We start from the raw sequence: 17,714 nt of genomic DNA, 5'->3' as shown, positions 1-17,714 counted from the left end.
TATGTCTATACGAAAGGTTTTCATAGAGTACACTGCCATTATCACAACTATGACCACTTATTAGTTCCTCTGTTTTTGTTGTTGGGTTGGATTTTTTGTTTTTTTGTTGTTGTATATAATTATAATTCAAGCTATGTCCATATCAAACAAATGATCTCAGATCCCGTCAAAAGCAGTTGTATCTGATCTGAAATATCTGTGCATGTTGTATGCAAAATAATGCTTCAGGACATTCTTAAATTTATTATTTGTCTTTTACCCCCAATGGAATTATGATAATGCTATGTACAAATCCAAAGGTTTCGCAATCTCACAATGCCTTTGTCTTAAGTCTACATACCAACAAACAGCACTGCTCACTTATATACCGAACTCATATTTGTAGTGGCGGAAGAACAAGAGACGTTTCCCCACGCTGTATATGGCATTTCCTTTTTACACTTAGACTGTTTCAGCAGACGACTGGTTATGGCGCCAATTTCCTCTGATGACACTTTTTGGTTGCCGTAAACTGTCGAACAACCGCTGTTGTCGAACGTGATTTTGTGTTTTTCTTTCGCTTTGCTAGACTTGCAGACAGTTGGACGACATATTCTCTCAACCATCCGGTCAACGTAGTTCTTTCTGGCCACACGAAAAGCTGGAGCTTTGGGGAGTCCAATATTCATTTCGGGGTAGTAGTCATAGAACCGCTTCGGGAATTTTTGGTTGATGGATGTAAAACGATACTGTTCCATAGTGCGGTAGGGTTGAGGTCTGCGGAAGAATATTTCTCTGTGAGATGTCGAGTAAATGTTTTTAATATTCTTGTCCAGTAGGTTTTTATAGGACACATTAAATGCCATATTTGAAAACTCGAGCAAAAACAAGTTTACCACTAAAGTACAGAATATCACAGTTTATTGCTTACTGTTTCTGTTTTGGTGACAAGATTGTAAATGAACGGCTAACAAGGTAAAATATGTAGATTTTAGCTTAAGACGTATATTTCCATTGGTAAATTACTCGATATTTGAGTATGCAATTGAAAATGTATTCATTATTCATGATGTGTGTCTTATATTACTGGGTACAAATCCAAAATGTGGAAACAGAACCCCAGGTAAACATGTTTGGCTGAAACGGCGATAGCTTTTGAATGCTGTAATCAGGAGAAGTGACGTTTTGTGGATAAAGTAATGTAAACCAAACAGTGTAAACTATGTCTACCAGAATAACTGATATGGTTATGCAGAGCGTACAAGCTAAACGTTGATAAACTAGTAGCTTGTAGTGTATTACAAATAGAACAACCCGTACTTTACAAGTGGATCTGTTCAATGCCAGTCGTTTCCATTCTCACATTTCATATTTATGTATTATAGACCTAAATTTATTGGCAAATGACATTTAGAGTTGTGTGTTAAGAACTAGAAAGACGGAAGTATGATCGTTTGCATAATATACACGTGTGTGTGTGTGTGTGTGTGTGTGTGTGTGTGTGTTATTTGTTGAATCTATTTTTAAAATATGTTGTTGTCTCTGACACACAACATCCAAATCTCTCTCAAACGGTGCCTCTCTTGGTTCTGTCTCCCTTTCTGAATCTCTCTCTCTCTCTCTCTCTCTCTCTCCTCTCTCTCTCTCTCTCTCTCTCTCTCTCTCTCTCTCTCTCTCTCTCTTTTTCTCTATGTGTGTGTTGTTGGTGTGTGTGTGTGTGTGTGTGTGTGAGAGAGAGAGAGAGAGAGAGAGAGAGAGAGAGAGAGAGAGAGAGAGAGAGGAAGGAGAGGTTTATTAAATACGGTCAGCAGGAAATAAATATTTGTTTAATGATACCTCATGACATTTTAAACTAGTGATGTTCCAATGATCGATTATAATTTTTTTTTAACGATTTAGCTCTACCGATGTGATGACCGGTTGTAAAAAAAATCCATAATCGATTGTGTGGTACCATGTGAACCGTAATTGTTCCTCCAGTTTAGATTAGAATTAATATAAATATGTTGAGGTTGGTGTTTATTTTCTTGTGAACGTAAAATAAACAAGTACATTAATAGTCATCAAAGGTAAAACTGGCGATTTGTAGAGTGCACAATAATAGGTGCCTGTTCCTTATAATTAAAATCTTTATGTTTATGTGCATGTAACTGAAAATGTATTGGTTGGTGCAAAGCGATTATTATAACCGACTGATCGATGATGAAATTCTGGAACCTTGTCCCAACACTATTTTAAACTATGGCTTTTTGATATCTACGATATGGTTATTTCGATACCAAGTCTTGTTGGTGGTGGTGGTGGTGGTGGGGGGGGGGGGAGAGATAGAGAGAAGAAGAAGAAACCCGTTGCGGCCCGACCAGCTGTTCCAACTAACAAACCAGCAAATGGTATTTTATATGCACTTTCCACTTAGACAAACTAGTACATATAGCACGGCTTTTGATGTATATGTATCAGTTGTGGGTTGCCGGTAAGGACGGGATCAAAACTCGAATACACCGAGGACGATCGATCCTACGACACTTTGTACTTCAGGACAAAGCTCTAGACACGCTGAGTTTGTTACGGCGCAGGGGCGGGACGTAGCCAAGTGGTAAAGCGCTCGCTTGATGCGCGGTCGATTTGAGATCAGTCCCCGTCGGTGGGCCCATTGAGCTATTTCTCATTCCAGCCAGTGCACCACGACTGGTATATCAAAGGCCGTGGTATGTAGGCCTACTATCCTCTGTGGGAAACTGCATATAAAAGAACCCTTGCTACATTAGAAAATATGTAGCGAGTTTGTTTTGATGATTATACGTGTCAGAATTACCAAATGTTTGTCATCCAATAGCCGATGATTAATTTATCAATGTGCTCTAGTGGTGTCGTTAAATGATTCAGAGGGATTTTATAATGTTAAAAATAAATAACTCAGCCTATAAATATTAATTAAAAGAGATTTTATTATAGCTTTATTATAGCTTCTCTACCTAGTGGTGTTAACATTCTTCTCATCCATAGGCCTATATATGTATTAATAATTTGTTTAATTTCAAATAGCTTGGAGTTATAATTAAGTTTGTTTATTTCGGGAAGATCTGTACTGAAAATAATCCCTATCCTTTCAATTTAATTGTTAAAAATAAAATCCTTACTTCATTTTAAAAACAGTTATGAATTTATATCCATGAAACTCTTCAATGAAAACATACGTAAAACCACAAAAGTTGGGTCTCAGCGGGAACATTTTTGTCATTAAATTTTGACAGGTTATTTCCCATCGTACTAGAATTTATGTTTTATTATAAACTGTTGGCATTATTAAAACTAAAAAATCCACAAACATTATTTTGGTTTTATAGAAAAAATTGTTTTAAAAGGTATTGTATATAACTATCGCTAACCCTAACCCTAACTTTAAACTATTCTAGTATTTCTAACAAATATTTCTTTAAAATTGTTTTGCCTTTTGGGGGTGGGGATAACTTAGGACGACTTGCTGCTGTACCCTTTTGAGTCGCTGTCTCTGTTAAGTTGAGGGTGGGACTACAGACGTAGCCAGGATGTTATATTGGGGTGGGGTTGCGGACCCACACTGTATGATTATGTATGATTTTATATAATTAAATAAACACTTGTCGGAAACCCACGAAACCGATTAAGATGTCCAGGGAGGGAGTGTTATAACAAGTTCACCACTGCTGGCCACTTTATATAAACACTATTGAAGCCAGTTCCCTTCTGCAAAGAATATGCAATTTGATATCCTGACACAGAACTTTTGTCTGCTTGTTTCATGGCAGTATTTAGAATTAGAGTGAAATACTGTTCTTGTTAGATGGATAGAAGTAAAAAGTTAAAGTTTGTTCTGTTTAACGACACCACTAGAGCACATTAAATTGAAATAATTAAACATTGTGCCTTTTTTATTGAGGATTATATATATGAAATTTGTTAGGGTTTGGATTTGTTTTCATGAGTATGTAAAGAATAACATATTGAAAGGAATTAAATGTAATATTAGCCAAAAAACCCAATTAAATTAAATTAAACGATTACAAAGTACCATTAAATATTTGCATTGTCTCTGAAGTAAAAGATAATACAGTACAAAGAGATTAAAGGTAGAAATGCGTGTTTTAGTCTGGGAATGGCAGTCCTCTTTGTGGTGAAGCAAGAGGGATGGAATAAACTTTGTGGCGATACAAGAGGGGTGACATTTCCAGTCAATGATTTCCTCGGGAGTGGCTTTTCTTCTATAGAGGAGGCACTAGATAGAGATCCATGTAATCATCAACTATTATACCACATGCCCATTTGACTCTGCTTTGTGCAGAGATATGGCCCTGATCAGGTATTACAGTTTTCTCATTCAGATTACCTTGGATGTTCCATCAATTGCCTTAAAACCTGTATCAGAAAAAAAAAGAGTTAACCTATGGTAATTTGTAACTAATGTTTGTTTTAATTTACACTGAACTTTTACCCCCAATAAAATTTTATTTGAGATGGTATGGGTTTAAAACTTTATAAATTAATATGTTTTTATATGAATGTTATCTTTATTCATTATTTTGGCGCTGTAAAAATATAGAACATGTTCTATGTCTTCTGCTGCCAGATCTGTAGTGTGTTTTGTCACAATCGATTCAGTTTCAGTGTGTTTCTTTTTCAACTGGTACCATACTCGCCAGGCCCTAAAATGATGGTCGCACAACGGACTACTTTGTAAAATTCTTAGTCACCCTTGGCAAATAAAGGTTGCCACGAGTGACCGGGTGACTGCTAATTTTCAACCCTGCAAATAATATTTTAAACACCATGCAGCAATCTGCTTACTTCTAAATCAATGCAAAAAAATAATTGTAAAAACAGATCCTATTTTATTGTTTGCTTCAAGACTTCATGCAAATTTCAGCTATATACTTTGTTCTTAAAAATAGTAAATAATGTGACTTAATAGAGAACTTAATTTTTTTTCGGTCAGTAAGTGGGGGAACGCCGATTGTAAGCACAAGTGCACTTTTGATTGCATCAATTTTGTAGATTTTTCTGCATTGCAGGCCTTGACCGTAAAATTTTTAGTGGTAGCCTGTCGGGCTACCAGGTTATGAAATCTGGTAGCCCTGAGTAAAAATTAGTATCCCCATACTTTTTATGAACATTTTTAAAAAGATGGAAAAAAGCAAAATTGTTTATTTTTATTAAAACATGTTGTTTTGGATGTTTAAGCATCTTGTTGATTGTGTAGTAACTGGATGTGCCAAAAAATCTAGTATCCCGGAGGACTACCATGCTTAGATGTCTGGTAGCCCAAGTGAGAAATTGGTAGCCAAAACACCCCAGGCTACCATTACGGTCGAGCCCAGCATTGCTGGTTCAAGTAACAATTAAAAAGTTTCTTCAGCTAATAACTATAACAAATATTTTTTACAAAAAAGTCATAAAATACAGTGGACTCTTGTCTAAATCGGATTCTGTGTAATCCGGATCTCTGTGTAAACCGGTCCATTTCTACAGCCCCATCCAGCTACCGTTTATCTCTTAGGTATAAATCTCTGCCTATTTCGTACTCTGTCTACTCCGGACTCTGGATCAAAAATCAAGTGCAAGTGCGAATAATTTGTCCGTCCCGGGGCCTGTCTCTGGATAGCCAGTGGCTTGTCCCGGGGCAGAAAAAAAAATTAAGCGGACAATTTTGAAATTTACATCCAAAAATTAAATAGTGGGCCTTTAAAATTTTGATGCGCATCTCTAATATAATTAGTAAAGAAAATTCTACTCATTAAATTTGGTCACTAGATTAGATTCAAAAATCAAGAACGAAAGAACCGTTCATGCATTAATTACCTCTGTCTACACCGGATTAGGATTTGACTGAACGACGGGCTACTTAATTAGTTGAACAATGATCGTCACTTGCTGAGTAATTAGGACGCTGTCGCAAGATCAAATACAAAATGTAATCACACTCGTGTGTAGTTTACTCTATTGCGGTAGGCCGTTAGATCTGGATTTTGTATTCAAATAATTTCGTACGTACGAATAAATGTTTTAGGAAATAAAATGAAATTTAAACTAGTACAAATATTAGAATGACCAGAAACACATTTAATATGCAGCCACTCATTTTTTATGTAGAAAAATATATTTGATATGTAATTACAATTGTTAAAAAGTCTCTGTTAGTGGATAACATCTTAAAAATTGCAGCAAACTCAGGAATGTCCCTTTAGGTATATTTTTTATATCTGTGAAATAATCGATTGGAAGTCTGGCTTGTATGACTGGGTTTCCCAACCATCCATGGGTTGAAATGTCATTGTTGATCGCGAGTTGTCGATCATTCAAGAACCATAACTCTGGATGAACTCTGTCTAAACCGGTCCTCTATGTAAACCGGACTATTTCGACGGTACAAAGTGAGTCCGGTCTAGACAGAGTTCACTGTATACTAATACAATTATTAAGTACCACAAATCATCAGGGGCCATACTACTCTGACCATAAGTTATGACACTCTCATTATGGTCAGAGAAAAGTGTATATTAAAACTGGGCAATCTGTGCTTACCAAATGGTAGTCCCAGATTCTCAATCTAACACAATGTTCAACAATCCTATGTTTGATGTTAAACGTAAATACATTTACAGTGATCATTTTCGAATTCTTTGATAACAAATATATGACAAATTAATCACTAAAACAAACTACAGGAAGAAACCCGTCGGCACCGAAGAATTTAACGGGAATATTATTGAAAGAGGTTGTCGTGTTTCTTTGCCAGATTAAAATAAAATTTGCCAATTGTTTCGAAATTCGCAAATGGCGAGTGCTAGAGTTAGCTAAGACGCTAATATATTTTTGTATTTCATGTATTAAGGATTGTTTTCAAGTTTCCTACCCCTTTTAAAATATACTTTGTCAAAAACGAAACGCATAGGTGATAGGGAAAGAAGAAAAGTGTTTGATTTTACAAAATAAAATATACATTTTACAATGTTGCTGAATGTTAATGTTCCTGGAATGGGACAGCATGCCCAAATGCACCCGAAAACAAATTTAATGCACGTTGTGCAACAATTGCAGGAAATTGGCGTGAAATGGTCAGATTTTGGCGAATGCACGTGAAACTCGGGAGGGGGCGGGGGAGAGATTGGGGTAGTGATGGGTATTTAAAGCTGCAATGCTCGCAGTAATGCCTCATTTCCATTTCGACGTGTGAATCGCAGTCAGCAGTCGCACGCCACATGAACGTCCATCAGAGCACCATTTCACGTCTCTGGGACAGGTACCAGCGGTTTCAATCAGCTGAAGACCAGCCCAGAAGTGGAAGACCTCGCATAACAACTGCAGCACAAGATCGCTACATCCAGGTTCCGCACTTGCGTCACTGAACTGCCACAGCAACAAACACTGCTGGACGCATACCTGAGAAGGGTGTCTGCACAAACCATTCGGAACCAACTTCGAGAAGCTGGTTTACAGGCTAGGAGACCGTATGTTGGTGCACGAATGTACAGGGGTGGAACTTAGGAAACTGGCGGCAAATATGGTTCAGCGACGAGTCACATTTCCTTCTACAGCGACGTGATTGGACAACATGTTTACAGATGCCCGCAGTGAACGTTTTGCCAACAACTGTGTTACCCAAGTTGACAGATTCAATGGAGGAAGTGTCATGATGTGGGCAGCCATCTCATACACCGGCAGAAGTAAACTTGTGTTCATACAAGGCAACTTGACAGCTGTATGCTACCAGGATGAAATTCTCGCTGTCAAATGCTTCCCATTTTGGATCGATAGAGAGAACTCTTTCAGCTGGACAATGCCAGGCCGCATATGGCACGTGTAACAATGGATTTCCTACAAAATGAGAACATTAATGTGCTGCCATGGCCACCAAGATCGCCAGATTTCAACCCCATTGAACATCTATGGGACGAATTGGACAGACATGTACGCCAGCGTGACCAGGAGCCTCAGATGCTTCCGCAACTGTCACATGCACTGCAGAAAGAATGGGCTAGGATTCCCAGATTCAGAGACTCATTCAGTCTATGCCAAGGAGATGTCGCACAGTGGCTGCTGCTGGTGGCCACACAAGGTACTGATTTCAGCGCCCTCGTGCGACTGCCATCAGTCCGTAGCAAGAACATTGTCACATACTCATGTCAAATTGTACTGTGATACGATCATAAATAACGAAATTATGCCACTTTGTATTAAAGAGATAATTCCATGAATATTTTGCCTATGCATTTCTTTTTTTGACAGAGTATATTTTCAGTTGGCCTTCCAATTCTGTTCTCACCCTGTTGTGCTACACAATCTTATCTGCAGTTCTAAGCCATGGCAGCTGTCCCACATAAGGAGCGCTCTGGTTGATTAACTCCTTTGGTCTGTCCCACCGGCTAGGTTCAATGATCTCATTGATTAAGCCATGCATCGAACATAAGCCTGGTAGGTACTGGGTTTGCAGCCCGGTATCGGCTCCCACCCAGAGCAAGTTTAACGACTCAGTTTGTAGGTGTATAGTCACTACACCAACTTTTCTCTCACTAACCACTAACTCACTGTCCAGACAGCCCAGAACAGCATGCTTGAACCATAATTGGATGAATGGCGGACACTTTCAAACTGACGGTCACACTTTATTTGTTACAAGTTGTGAAAAGGGCAGTTAGCTCAGCCAATACATCCCCCTTTGCTCTACAACAGTACCTTATGTGGCTTTCTATATTAGTTTTGGCAATTTAACAAAGCTGAGTTGTTAATAAATAAACTAAGTACTGTTTATTTATAATGAGAAATCAAATTACAGTGAAACCTCTCAAAACCGGACCCTCGGTAAATCGGAATTTTCTAAAAACCGGATGTTTTTCATGGTCCTTTTTAAAGTATCTGTACAGAAAAGAACCTCTGTAAACCGGATACCTCTTAAAACCTGACTTTTTTACTGGTCCCAAGTGTTCAGTTTAGAGGAGTTTTAATTTATATACTGTATTGAAAAATGTTTTGAAGTGAAATTACACTTGGTCAGTAATAATTATTAGTAACTTAGAAATATTGAGGCCATCAGTTACACATATTTGCATTTTTATTAGCTCTCAAAACTTATTATTTTACCTTGCATGTGACCTTGATGGATTCTACGTACAGTGAAACTCCCCTAAACCGGACACCCTCTGGACCAAGTAGAATGTCTGGTTTTAAGAGCTATACGGTTTAGAGAGGTTCTTTTATATACAGATATTTAAAAAGGGACAATAAAAGACGTCTGGTTTTAAGAGAATTCCAGTTTACAGAGGGTCCAGTTTTGAAAGGTTTCACTGTATTATTAAACTTGTTTTATGAATTAACTTTTTGAACTTTACTCTGGGAGTTGTAATCAAGTTTGAGTACTTACAACAGTATTTGAACTGTAAGATGTAGAGTTGTCATTAAGTAAATAATCCTCTCCTTCATTTCATTCATTCATTCACTCATTTAATTTGATTCATTCAGGTCAGGTATAACGATGAAGGCAATACGGGTATCTAAGTTTGGTGGACCAGAGGTACTCCAGTATGAAGAGAATGTTGACGTGCCAAAACCCAAGAACACTGAGGTTGTATTTAATACTAATAATAATTAATAGTGATGTTGCAATGATCAGTTTTGCTTCACCGATATAATGATCGATTACAAAAATCATTTGTGTGGGGAAATGTTAACATTAACTGTTCCTCCAGTTTAGATAATCGAATTGATGTAAATATGTTGGAGTTCGTGTTTGTTTTCAGATGAGATGTACATAAAAAATTTTTTTTATTAAAGGTAAAATTAGCCATTTGTAGGGTTTATCCTGATTAACACAACAATAGCTAATTTTCTAATTAAGAATTGGTCGGTGGTCCAATTCGATTATGATCGATGATGAAATTCCATCCGATTCCCCACACTATGTATTAATACTATTGTCAGATTTTTATGTGTTTAATCCACTTAATACTATTGTCAGAGAGATTCAGAAATGGAGACAGAACCAAGAGAGGCACAGTTTGAGAGAGATTTGCAGTAGTGGATCCAGGGCGGGGCAGGGGTCCGGACCGCCCCCTATTTGAAAACCGACCATAACCTTTAAGCTGTAAGAGACGCGCTGTGTAAAAGGATAAATCAGTCATCACATTTGGACCCCCCTTTCAGAAATCCTGCATCTGTGCCTGATTTGAATGTTGTGTGTCAGAGACAAAAATGGATTAGGCCTAAAACAAAAACAAACAGATAAATGAATGATAAATGTTTACCTCACCAGCATGAATTAAAAACCCCCACCCAAACCCAACATTGATTTCTTGGTTATAAGTAATCAATTCATCATTGTCTTAAATAGGTTCTTGTCAAAGTGATGGCTGTTGGAGTGAACCCTGTGGAAACGTTCATTCGTGCTGGTCAGTATGACACGGAACTGCCTTTCACCCCAGGAACAGATGCTGCTGGCATTGTGGAAAATGTCGGTTCATCAGTAAAGAGATTCAAGGTAAGTGTTCAGTTAACTATATTACGGGGTGGGACGTACCCCAGTGGTAAAGTGCTCGCTTGATGCACGGTCAGTCTAGGATCAATCCCTGTCGGTGGGTCCATTAGGCTATTTCTTGTTTCAGCCAGTGCACCACGACTGGTATATCAAAAGCCATGGTATGTACCATCCTGTCTGTGGGATAGTGCATATAAAATATCCCATGCTACTAATGGAAAAATGTAGCAGGTTTCCTCTCTAAGACTATACAATTATGTCAAAATTACCAAATGTTTGACATCTAATAGCTGATGATTAATAAATCAATGTGCTCTAGTGGAGTCGTCAAACAAAACAAACTTTAACTTAACTTTAGTTAACTGTATTACTTACACTTTCATGGTTTTGTTACATTCAGAATTTTACTGAGATTAGTGTTTTTCTCCATGCGGATAGAAGGTTGCACTCCCCAACCACCCACCCACCATTTTATGATATGTCCTGCCTCTTTGCGTATAACCACTTCCCCAAATAATATAAGTTATCGTGCTGGTGAACTAAAATCAGTTTAAGTGCCTAAACACCTTATGCAATTAAGGTGATTTTATCACTAAGATTGCTTAGTAAAAACTGTGCCCAAGACATTTTTGTGTTGTTTTTGTCACAGAAAGGTGATAGGGTGTTGACGGTGCGGTCCCGATCAGGGGCTTATGCAGAATACACTGCTGTAGATGAGAAGTTTGTGTGTCAGCTTCACGAGAGACTTTCATTTGATCAGGGGGCAGCCATGGGAATTCCTTTCTACACAGCATACAAATGTTTAATGTTTAGGTAGGTAAGTTTGTTGTTAAATAAATGTACTTCAAAGTTGGTTAGGCCAAACAAAATAAATTTCTGCTCTCTGGTCAGCGTGTGTCGATTTTTACCTGCACACATCAACTTTTTTTCTTTTTTTTCCCCGCGGTAAGATGTCGATATTTGCCAGGCTTTTCTTGCAATGACATAAAGCCACATTTGGAGCCAAAATGTCATCGCACATGAACTAGGATGTGCATTCTGATTTCAATTTAAATATGCCCCTTATTTCGGTATTAAATATACCCACCTTTAATGTGCTTTAAAAAAAAGAAAAGAAAAAAAAAAGCCACATCATTTCTGGAACTTTGGTCTGACCAGAGAAAGACTGTGTTTTTTTGGAGGGGGGAGGCTTATTCTGCATTTTGATGGATATGCTTATATTCAGTCTAAAATATTGTCAAGATAACAAGCCTAATCACTCCCACCCCCTCTCCCTATTCTGTGGCCTATAATTATGACCAGATAGATCAACATAGGTGTACATGCAGTGTCGATTAAAAAAGGTAGAAAATTCTCCCTGCACCCACCCTGTATCCATCCACATAACTTGCTTTTTATAAATTCTAAATCTAGTACTACTGAGAAACAGTTGCCCAAATGGATGTGTTCAACTACCTACTTGTATTAGATATAAAAAACAGCTCAGTGTTTGAATATGAGTACCCGGTAAGTTAATTTCTTAATTTAATTTCTTTTCAGAGCTGATGCCAAAGAAGGAGAGACTGTGTTGATACATGGGGCAAGTGGAGGGGTACGTTACATGTGATTTCTACTGAATGTCGTAGTTTGAAGATTTGCTGCTGTCCATAGACAAAGTAGTTAAAAGTTTGTTTTGTTTAATGACACCACTAGAGCATATTGATTTATTGATCATCCGCTGTTGGATGTCAGACATTTGGTAATTTTGATATAGTCTTAGAGAAGAAACACCCTATATTTTTCCATAAGCAACAAAGGATCTTTTGTTTGCACCATCCCATGAACATATATACACCAGTCGTTTCACACTAGCTGGAATGAGAAATAGCCTAATGGGTCCAACGACAGGGATCGATCCCAAACTGACTGTGCATCAAGCAAGTGCTTTACCACTGGGCTATGTCGTACCATCTCCAGAGAGAATAGTACATTTCACAGCCTGTTAAATGCTGGTTAGAACTTCAAATGAAATGTTTGCTTCTGGGTTAAATGAAGTACATGTATGCATATCTGACTAACTTTTGACTAGTATAAAGCAAATTAAAATATTTATATGTATACTGAATAAAATTTCACCCCCGCACATAGTTAAAATAAATCGAGTTTGAGAAAATTCCAACCTACATCTATATATGTAAATGTTAATATTCTTTACTTTTCACTATGTACAAGTCAATACTAAAGTTTTCTCACCCTGTGGCCAGGGTGTTTGGGTGGTTTGTATGGGGGCCACTAAATATGAAGTTATTCAGTTAAAGTGAGATAATAAGGATTTGTGAACACAGAAAATCACAACATGAAGCAATCAATAATGTAGCCAGAGTGGAGCACTTCTTCTTTTTTTTATATTTGCCTGTTGCCTGCCTCCTCCCCCCTTATAAAATCCTGGTACTAAAAGTTAAATTGAAATGTAGTGACCCAATGACAATTAATAAATACACACCTATTTTTGAATCTCCACTATAATTACTATGGGAATAACATTTGTTGGTAACAGTTGACAATGAACTTTGCTATCTTACTTTGAAGGTTGGGACAGCTTGTATTCAGATAGCTAAGGCACATGGAATGCGAGTGTTTGGAACAGCAGGTTCTGGGGCTGGTCTGGAGCTGGTAAAGAAACTTGGAGCAGACGCGGTTTTCAATCATAAGGAAAAAGGATACACAGATAAAATAATGGTACTTACTATAGTCCCTTCCACAGGGAATGCCTTTTTTCATACTGTTGTATTTACTACAAGTTACTTATTTTTAAGCCAATTGTTTTGTAAATTGCTCACAAAAATAGGGGTTTTTTTAATTTCCTAGACACTTTTACTTTTCAAACCAAACTAAAATTATTTACAAAACAAACCAACACGTTTTTGTAGGAGGATGGGACGGACTATAGGTTTATGGTTTTGAAATTAAAAACAAAAATTTTTCATTCTAGTTGTGTTCATTTTGGAGGTGACCAGTACTTTCAATTAATTTATGCTTTTTGTACCACACCTAGCCTAAAATTTGGTTAGCTTAGTTTTTCAAATAGACAAAATTCAAACAACTACTACACAGTATTATGAGAGGAGCAAGTGCCTTAAAGTGACGGATCCTAGCTTTTAAACACTACAACATATTTTTTACTATTAAAGCCATTTTTGATAATTTAAAGTAGAAGTACTTACATTGTATTATTTAAAACATTCATTTTAATACACCTGAAGTGTTTCTGGTCATCCAGGTTTTTATAATGCCCCAAAATGCATTTTTTATAATTGTAAAAACACACGTTCGTTTGAGAAGTAATGGTTACCAAGACAAGCTCTAGTCTATTTTAGACTTTAATTCCCCATTTAAACATCACAGACTTTAGCTTCTCTCTGTTATAACTTTATCCAAATGTGTGTTACAGGTTTGTAGATTAACTAAACTTAGTGTCCATTTTTGCGGGTTGAAACTAGGGTTTGCGCCTTTAAAATAAAACCGGCCTCGGTGGCATCATGGTTAGCCATCGGTCTACAGGCTGGTAGGTACTGGGTTCGGATCCCAGTCTAGGCATGGGATTTTTAATCCAGATACCGACTCCAAACCCTGAGTGAGTGCTCCGCAAGGCTCAATGGGTAGGTGTAAACCACTTGCACCGACCAGTGATCCATAACTGGTTCAACAAAGGCCATGGTTTGTGCTGTCCTGCCTGTGGGAAGCGCAAATAAAAGATCCCTTGCTGCCTGTTGTAAAAGAGTAGCCTATGTGGCGACAGCGGGTTTCCTCTAAAAATCTGTGTGGTCCTTAACCATATGTCTGACGCCATATAACCGTAAATAAAATGTGTTGAGTGCGTCGTTAAATAAAACATTTCTTTCTTTATTTAAAATAAAATGCCAAAGCAGGTGAAATACTTGGCTATATTTTGGATTGGGTCTGTGCAAGTTTTAAGCTTTATCTTTTAAAAAATGTTTCACACGGTTAACTCTGACTGATCTATCAGGGATCACCCTGTTCATTTCCAAATTAGCCAATTGCTAATTTTCATACAAAGTAGCTACAATAAAATGTTTAAATTGGCCATGTTTTTATAATTTAATAATTTTAAAACAAATACCCTACTTATCTGAAAATTAGCTGAAACAAATTTCTTTTCAGTGTGACCCCTGATCTGTATAAAGGATTAAAATCTCTACACTTTTACAATTGCAGGCAGCAACTGAAGGTGATGGTGTTGACGTGATTGTGGAGATGATGGCTAGTACCAACTTACAGAAAGATCTTGAAATGATTAATTACCATGGGCGTATAGTGGTATGTTTATGTTGTTAATTTATTGGCCACATCAGTCTTATCAAGGCAGTAATATTTTGTTAGTGATAAGAGTATTGATCAGAAACAGTGGTGTAGCTGGGAAAATTTGTCAGGAGAGTGCAGTGTCTCAGTAAGTGGAACTAATGTGATGCTAGAGGCCAGGGCTGAGCATGTATAGTTTTTTTAGTTGTATCTTAGTGAAAACAAACAGAAATTTGGGGGTGGGCTGGACATACACCCTCTGGTTGTGACACTGAATAAGTCAGTACAGGCATTGTGAAAACACGGGCAAGACATAGCCCAGTGGTAAAGTGCTAAACTGATACATGGTTGGTCTAGGATCGATCCCCATCGGTGGGCCCTTTGGGTTAATACTTGTTCCAGCTAGTGCACCACATCTAGTATATCAAATACTGTGGTGTGTACTATCCTGTCTGCAGATTGAAAAGATCCTTTGTATCTAATGGAAAAATGTCAGGGGTTTCCTCTAAGAATATATTTTTTTAAATACTAAATGTTTGACATCCAATGGCCGATTATTAATAAATCAGCGTGCACTAGTGGTGTCGTTAAATAAAACAAACTTTAACTCTTACAAAGACACTGTCACGACTAAATCTTTAGTAATTCAGAACTTCTAACATTTCTAAATGGAAAATAATTATTGCTATCTAAAATAAATTCATTTATGTTTTGCAATTCTAACATCGGTCTCGTTGCAGCCAATGCACTACGACTGGTATATCAAAGGCTGTGAAAGGTCCCTTGCTACTAATGGAAAAATGTTGCGGATTTCCTCACTAAGACTACATGTATATATGCCAGAATTACAGAATGTTTGACCCCCAATAGCCGATGATTAATAAATCAATGTGCTCTAGTGTTGTCATTAAACAAAATAAACTTTAACTTTAATGACAGACACATGGTATGAATGTTAGAGCAGGCACCAATCGCCCAGGGGCAGGACGTAGCCCAGTGGTACAGTGCTCGCTCGATGCACGGTCGGTCTAGGATCGATCTTAGTCGGTGGGCCCATTGGGCTATTTCTCGTTCCAGCCAGTGCACCACGACTGGTATATCAAAGGTCGTGGTATGTACTACCCTGTCTGTGGGATGGTGCATGTAAAACATCCCTTGCTGCTAATCGAAAAGAGTAGCCCATGAAGTGGCGACAGTGGGTTTCCTCTCTCATTATCTGTGTGGTCTATAACCATATGTTTGACGCCATTTAACCGTAAATAAAATGTGTTGAGTGCATCGTTAAATAAAACATTTCTTTCTTTCTTTTTTCACCAATCACCCATTACATACATGTCAAGGTATTATTTTTCCGGCTTCTGATAATTTAAACTTGGCATGTACCATTTCTGGGTTAGGCAAATATTCAAACTTGGCATGTACCATTTCTGGGTCGGGCAAAAATTCAAATTCAGGTAACTGATTTTTTTTTATTTAACCCACCATGTCCTTGTAAATGATTTCCTAAATTTAATGTGTTAACAAAAAATGGGTTATGCAAAACTAGATTTGCATTAGTGACTTGCAACTGAAACAATCATTCTTGTAATTTCCAGTGGCCTGTTTTTCATAATTTTTATGAATGTTTAAAACTATTTTCTCAATTTCTAGAATGTTGGTGGAAAAGGGCAAGTGAAGATTAACCCTGGACTGACTCTGGGAAAAGAATGTATAATAACCGGGGTGGCTATATTGTCTTCATCAGAGGTATAATTATCTGTTTTAAATGTAGAAAAATATTAAAATCAGAGATAAGAATCCTTTTTCTGGATTTTAGTGCTATTCGAAAACTTTCATTGTTCTATAATGAAATCTCACAGTAACATTCTTCTTTTCAAGACACTGCAAAGTTTCCCACATTTTTTGGTCCAATTTCAGTTTTGCCAATTTAAGAAAATGTGAACTAAAGAGTAGCATATGTCAGTGGTATGTTTCCTATCAGACCATTCAATGTTGACCTCTGTCTTGGGCAGTCAGTTTAAACAGTAGTATGGTGTGGCCAGACAGTGTGCTTGAACCTTAATAAAATAGTTATGTGACCATTACAGGCATGTATGCAGGGGAACGGCTTCGGGGGTCAAAACCATTTCCTGCTCAAGCAAATTTTCCTGGGGGGGGTTTTCAAAATATTTTCTGGAGAAGCTTGAAGCACTATAAAGTATAACTGGTTATCATTTTTGTGAATAGTAATAATCATCTCGTACATTATGATACTACATCTAAATAATTTTGTGCAATGAAAAAAACCCACCTATATTTTTCAGGCTGACGTTATGAAGATGCATAATGCCATGGAAGATGGGATGAAAGAGGGTTGGATTAATCCCTGTGTAAACAAGACATTTCCTCTGGCTAAGGCAAGCCAGGCACATGAAGAGATTGCACATAACAAGGGAGCTCTCGGGAAAATAATTTTAAGAACATGACTTCAATACAATATGGGGGCGGGACTTGGTAAAGCGTTAGCTTGATGCGCGGTCGGTCTGGGATCAATCCCCGTCAGTGGGCCAATTGGGCTATTTCTCACTCCAGCCAGTGCATCACAACTGGTATATCAAAGGCTGTGGTATGTACTATCCTGTCTGTGGGATGGTGCATATAAAAGATCCCTTGCTGCTAATCGAAAAGAGTAGTCCATGAAGTGGCGACAGCGGGTTTCCTCTCTATATCTGTGTGGTCCTTACAGGGACATACCCTAGTTTCAACCCATTAAAAATTAACACTAAGTTTAGTTAATCTACAAACCTGTAGCACATTTGGATAAAGTTACAACTGAGTGAAACATGAGTCTGTGGCTTTGGAATGATGAAATACCCTCTAAAAATAGACTGAAACTAGACTCCATAACTTACTTCTCAGACCCATGTGCGTTTTTAAAAATATGAGCAATGCA

At 37.6% G+C, this 17,714-nt stretch overlaps 1 protein-coding gene across 2 annotated transcripts; it reads left to right on the top strand.

Annotated features, from left to right (window-relative positions):
* The first annotated feature begins 3,224 nt into the window (after nt 1–3,224).
* LOC121384423 (zeta-crystallin-like) lies at nt 3,225–17,405 on the top strand. 2 transcript variants are annotated; one of them, XM_041514815.1, is made up of 9 exons: nt 3,225–3,344; nt 9,472–9,574; nt 10,340–10,486; nt 11,133–11,296; nt 12,023–12,074; nt 13,052–13,201; nt 14,699–14,800; nt 16,433–16,528; nt 17,086–17,405. In XM_041514815.1, the coding sequence occupies exons 1-9, from the start codon at nt 3,259–3,261 to the stop codon at nt 17,245–17,247; spliced, it is 1,062 nt and encodes a 353-aa protein (XP_041370749.1). In that variant the 5' UTR covers nt 3,225–3,258; the 3' UTR covers nt 17,248–17,405. The 2 variants fall into 2 exon arrangements, with proteins under 2 accessions (XP_041370749.1, XP_041370750.1); XM_041514816.1 differs by lacking the exon at nt 3,225–3,344 and adding an exon at nt 3,404–4,318.
* Nucleotides 17,406–17,714: the final 309 nt, after the last annotated feature.

The sequence above is a fragment of the Gigantopelta aegis genome, chromosome 10, assembly GCF_016097555.1.
Source record: "Gigantopelta aegis isolate Gae_Host chromosome 10, Gae_host_genome, whole genome shotgun sequence".
NCBI lineage: Eukaryota > Metazoa > Mollusca > Gastropoda > Neomphalida > Peltospiridae > Gigantopelta > Gigantopelta aegis.
Note: the sequence above shows the minus strand (reverse complement) of the source record. Positions and strands in the feature narration are given on the sequence as shown.

Excerpts from the sequence above, each read along its gene's own strand:
- LOC121384423 (XM_041514815.1), top strand. The coding sequence starts at position 3,259 with ATGTTTTATTATAAACTGTTGGCATTATTAAAACTAAAAAATCCACAA. Across the intron at positions 11,297-12,022 it reads TACAAATGTTTAATGTTTAG|AGCTGATGCCAAAGAAGGAG; the intron begins GTAGGTAAGTTT and ends ATTTCTTTTCAG. Across the intron at positions 14,801-16,432 it reads ATTACCATGGGCGTATAGTG|AATGTTGGTGGAAAAGGGCA; the intron begins GTATGTTTATGT and ends CTCAATTTCTAG.